The sequence below is a fragment of the Chaetura pelagica genome, unplaced genomic scaffold (genome assembly GCF_000747805.2).
Source record: "Chaetura pelagica isolate M959 unplaced genomic scaffold, ChaPel_1.0 scaffold233, whole genome shotgun sequence".
In the NCBI taxonomy this organism is placed as follows: Eukaryota; Metazoa; Chordata; class Aves; order Apodiformes; family Apodidae; genus Chaetura; species Chaetura pelagica.
The window spans coordinates 203077-207396 of record NW_009952708.1 but is presented as its reverse complement, the minus strand read 5'-3'; the positions used below and the strand labels follow the sequence as shown (position 1 = coordinate 207396).

Here is a 4320-nt window from a genome sequence, read left to right as displayed (position 1 = left end):
GATGTCCTCTTCTCAAGGTTACTTACACGGAAGAAATGCTTTTCACCACGTTATAGCTGGGGAGAACATGGCAAAGGGCACCCACCTGACACGCCTGTGTGCAGTGTGGTCTGAGGGAACAGCTGTGTCCTTGGGGTGGGCAGGTCACACCTGTGTCCTTGGGGTGGGCAGGTCACGCATTCTGGGTACTCAGACTCTGTCACCTCTGTGGCAGACAGGGCTATCGTGGGTGGCAGTGGAAGCCTCTCCTTTCCTGGCACTTATAAAGCAGAGCTTGTGTCCTGGTGATCAGCTTCCATGGTCACAGGGTTAATCAGAGCCAGCTTGCAAACCCAGAAGCCCTGACCTGCAGCCTGAACTCTTGCTGGTGCTTCCTCTGTGACCTTTTTCCCTGGCAAAGAGTTGTCACTTCTTTTTCCCTTCTCCTCTCAAACTGGTCTCTCTGTTACTGCAGGTCTTCTTAAGATGAAAGGATGAAAATTTGCAACTGGGAAGTTGCTGTCACTGTCCTCAGCTTCATCTTAACTTCTGGAGTCCCAGCTGATGCCTTTGAGAGCCTGCAGGAGTGTCCACTGTCCCCTCCCATGATTTAGACAGCAGCTTGGAGCATGTGTCACTGTAAGCTGCAGGTGGCTGTAGATGGGGCACAGTCCCTTTCCCAGTCCATGCAAAGGGGTTCATTGCACAATGGAGCTGCCTCTATAAAATGACCCTGAATCTCGATCCCCTCCCAGCCCGAGGGGCTTTCCTTGCTGAGCAGCACATCCCTGGGCTCCCTCATGCCAGATCAGTCCCTTCCCTCCCCAGTGTCACCTCCTCCCCTGTGCCTGACCCTCTCTGTCCCTCTTTGCATGCTGTGGTTCCAGAGCGGGATGGTCGCCCACCGAAGCTGCAATGTCGTCCCTGACGACTTCCAGTGAGGGAGAGAGCTCCACTCCCAGGTTTGTTGTCGGTTCCAGGGATGATGAGACAGACATTCTGGAATCAAACATGAAGACAGACGAAACCGATTTCTTTGAAGATGACGAAGAGGAGGAGTCGGTAAGGAGGCGGGGCGTTCTGGGCGGGAGCACCTCTACAGAATTCCTGGGTCTCGGCCAGGGTGTGTGTGGCTGCTGCTGAGGCTGCAGGCAGTCAGGACTTGAGGGGACGTGGCACCAGGCTGTGGCACAGCCGTGGGGACAGCAGTGCTGTTCTGCACATGGGACTTGAATGGTGCAGGGACATGGCCACTAGCTGTGCAAATCCTGGGTCCTTGCACCAGTGGTCATCTCCATTGCCTCTGTACCCTCATTCTCCACTCCCAAGTGGGTTGTGGACCTGGGAGCCCACGTGGTCTTCCTTCAGACCCACAGAGTGTTGTGCATCTTGATACTCAGTGAGGAGCTTGTTTATTAGGTGTGGTGAAGGATTTGGAAACCCTTTCACTTCCCAGATGTTTTTGCTGTGGAACCATAGCTTTGCAAGTCAATGCAGTAACTTCTAAAGTCTCAGCTCACAGTTTGAAGCCAGAATTGTCTGTGCTGGGTAACCCACAGTCCTGTGTGTATCACTTCAGGTGATCTCACTGCATTTAATCTTGCCTGGGCCGGAATTAATCTCTCAGGAAAACATCCAGTCTGGGGTTTCTAGATGGTGATGGGAAGTCCACCACAGACCTTCACCCCTTCCTCTGGTACAGTTACCAGTGCTTTTTGAACATTCACCTTCTCTCTTGAGCTCCTCAACTTAACTGTGTCCCACTGAATCTTCTTGTGCTTTTATCAGATATATAGAAGAACACTTGGTACTGTTTCTCATCTACTCATAGCTACTTACTATTGTAATCTCCCCTTCATTTTTTCTCAGATAAGACAAATAGACTGAGCTTCTGTTTTTTTTTTTTTTCTTTTGCTATAAATCATTTTCAGCTCTTCTCTGAGCCTGCTTAATTCCACCAGCTGTCCTGGTGAGTTACGGGCTTGAGAACATGACGCGGGATTCCAGTCCCTGCTGCTTTTTCAGGTGCCAGATATTTCTGACCTTGGCATTATTGTCCAGTAGAAAGAGAAGGTACATGCTGCCTGGCAAAGAAGTGGTTGTTTTGGGCTGCTCCTTCATGATGTCCCCTAGCAGACTCTGAGTGGGAGCTGGAAGTGTGTATGGGTTTGAATCTAGCAGGACCTGTCAGTGCATCAGATTGTTTGTTCTGCCTTCCTACACTGTTACAGTTTAAATTCAGTGAAGTACTGGACCCTGTGCTCAACTGAGCTCTGTCTTCCCTCAGCCACCTGAACGGCAGATTGTGGTTGGAATTTGTGCCATGACTAAAAAGTCCAAGTCAAAGCCCATGACACAGATCCTGGAGCGTCTGTGCAAGTTTGAGTACATCACAGTGGTGATTATGGGGGAAGATGTTATTCTGAATGAACCAGTGGAGAACTGGCCCTCCTGTGACTGCCTGATATCCTTCCACTCCAAAGGTAAAAACGCTGTGCCAGACCTGACCCTGCATGAGATCTGGGCCAGGGAGCTTCCACTCATTCTTCCCCTGCTCACTGGGTTGCAGGATTCCCCCTGGATAAAGCAGTTGCTTATGCCAAGCTGTGCAAGCCATTTCTGATTAACGACCTTGATATGCAGTATTACATCCAGGACAGGTAGGTGTCTGTGATCCCCTAAAGCCCCTTCCCTCTTCCTTAGCCCCATTCCCCTCCTCAGCTGTGCAAGCTTTGTCTTCTTAACCACAAGCCAAGGAGTCAGCTGGGGAGGAAGGGGGCCTTAGCAGTGGCTTTTAGGGGTTGCTCCCCCCAAGACATGGAGGGGAATAGAATTGGGGGTAAAACCATTGAGATTTGGCATATTTTGTTTTCTGGTGCAGATATCTTGTAAGGAATGGCTAGATGAAGTAGGAAGTGGAAGAGGTCTCACGGAATGGGACTGTCACCACTGAGACTAGTCTGTGGGCAGGAGAGCCAAGTAGTGGGCTGGGGTTCTGGGGCTGAAAGTAGGAGCAAGGCCAGGTCAGAGCTGAGGAGGGTATGTTGGTCAGACACTTGAAAAGGCTGCTCAGTCAGGTCCTGGTAGAGACCACCAGCAGTTGAGTCCTGCAGTGCTTGCAGCCAGGCTGCTCTGGCCACCTCTGGGCAGGACTTCTGGCAGATCCCAGGCCTCCCACCACATCTCTGGGTTGTGATCAGTGCTCCTGTGTGTGCTCACAGGCACCCCCAGGTGTAGCTCTAGAGGAAGCATCATGGTTTCCCACTGGTACAGGATGAAAAGAGGCTCTGCTGCGTCTGCCTGGCCTGGAGCTCAGGCAGCTTAGTGTGACAGGGGCACCTCCTGAGAGGGCAGGGGGTGGGTGGCATGTGCTGGGTGTGTTGCTGTGAATGGAGCATGTGCTAATAAATGAGCATCCATGTTTAGGCCAAGCAGACATTTACACTGGGACATATGCCCAGAGCAGGACTGAGTTGTGCCCCATAGCCTGTACGTCTTACCTGGAGAGCGTGAGCTGAGATGCATTTGCACTCTGTCTTGAGGCTTTTTTGTGTCCATCTGACTTTGTTCTTCAGCAGTGGGAGTGAAGCCTTTCTCTTGGCATGTAGAGGACCTTCTATACTGTTCAGACACTGCTTGTGTCCTCTGCAGGCGTGAGGTGTATCGGATCCTTCAGGAAGAGGGAATAGACTTGCCTCGTTATGCTGTGCTCAATCGAGACCCTGATAGACCAGAAGGTCAGTGCCCAGGCTCTGCTGAAAGCCATTTTCACACACTGCACTATTTAGGATATTCTGCAGAGAACAGGTACAGATAATTAGCTTGAAGAGGCTTCATTCACACGTTGGTTGTTTCTTATGGACAAAGGTCCCAGCTGCAAAACTGGCTGACTGGCCAGGGCTGAAGGGCTTTGGCTCTGCCCTGGGGCTCTCACTGCTTCCCAACACTCTGCTGCTGTGCTTTGTCTCCAGAGTGCAACTTGGTGGAAGGAGAGGACCACGTGGAGGTGAATGGAGCTGTCTTCCCAAAGCCATTTGTAGAGAAGCCAGTCAGTGCTGAGGACCACAACGTGTATATCTACTACCCCACGTCCGCGGGTGGGGGCAGCCAGCGGCTCTTCAGGAAGGTGAGGAGGGGAACTCTGGATCTGGAATGAACAGATCTTTGGCTCTGAGTGTCAGGAGGGAGTGTTGGGTCAGGGGAAGGGAGGGTTTGTGTTGGGGAAATCTAGACCTTAGAACTTTCAGTTCAATCCCATCTACCTGGGAATTGCAGGACATGGTAGTGGTGGTGCTGATGTTGCCTTCCCCAGCAGTCATGGAGGACTGTGTCCCCTGCTGA

At 51.6% G+C, this 4320-nt stretch overlaps 1 protein-coding gene across 1 annotated transcript in view; it reads left to right on the top strand.

Annotated features, from left to right (window-relative positions):
- The first annotated feature begins 894 nt into the window (after positions 1 to 894).
- The window catches only part of PPIP5K1 (diphosphoinositol pentakisphosphate kinase 1), a 37791-nt gene continuing 34365 nt past the window's right edge, over positions 895 to 4320 (top strand). Inside the window, exons 1-5 of the mRNA XM_009994283.1 lie at positions 895 to 1041; positions 2267 to 2462; positions 2549 to 2639; positions 3631 to 3716; positions 3951 to 4105. Coding sequence (XP_009992585.1) covers positions 895 to 1041; positions 2267 to 2462; positions 2549 to 2639; positions 3631 to 3716; positions 3951 to 4105 — 675 coding nt within the window. The remainder of the gene's footprint in view (positions 1042 to 2266; positions 2463 to 2548; positions 2640 to 3630; positions 3717 to 3950; positions 4106 to 4320) is intronic.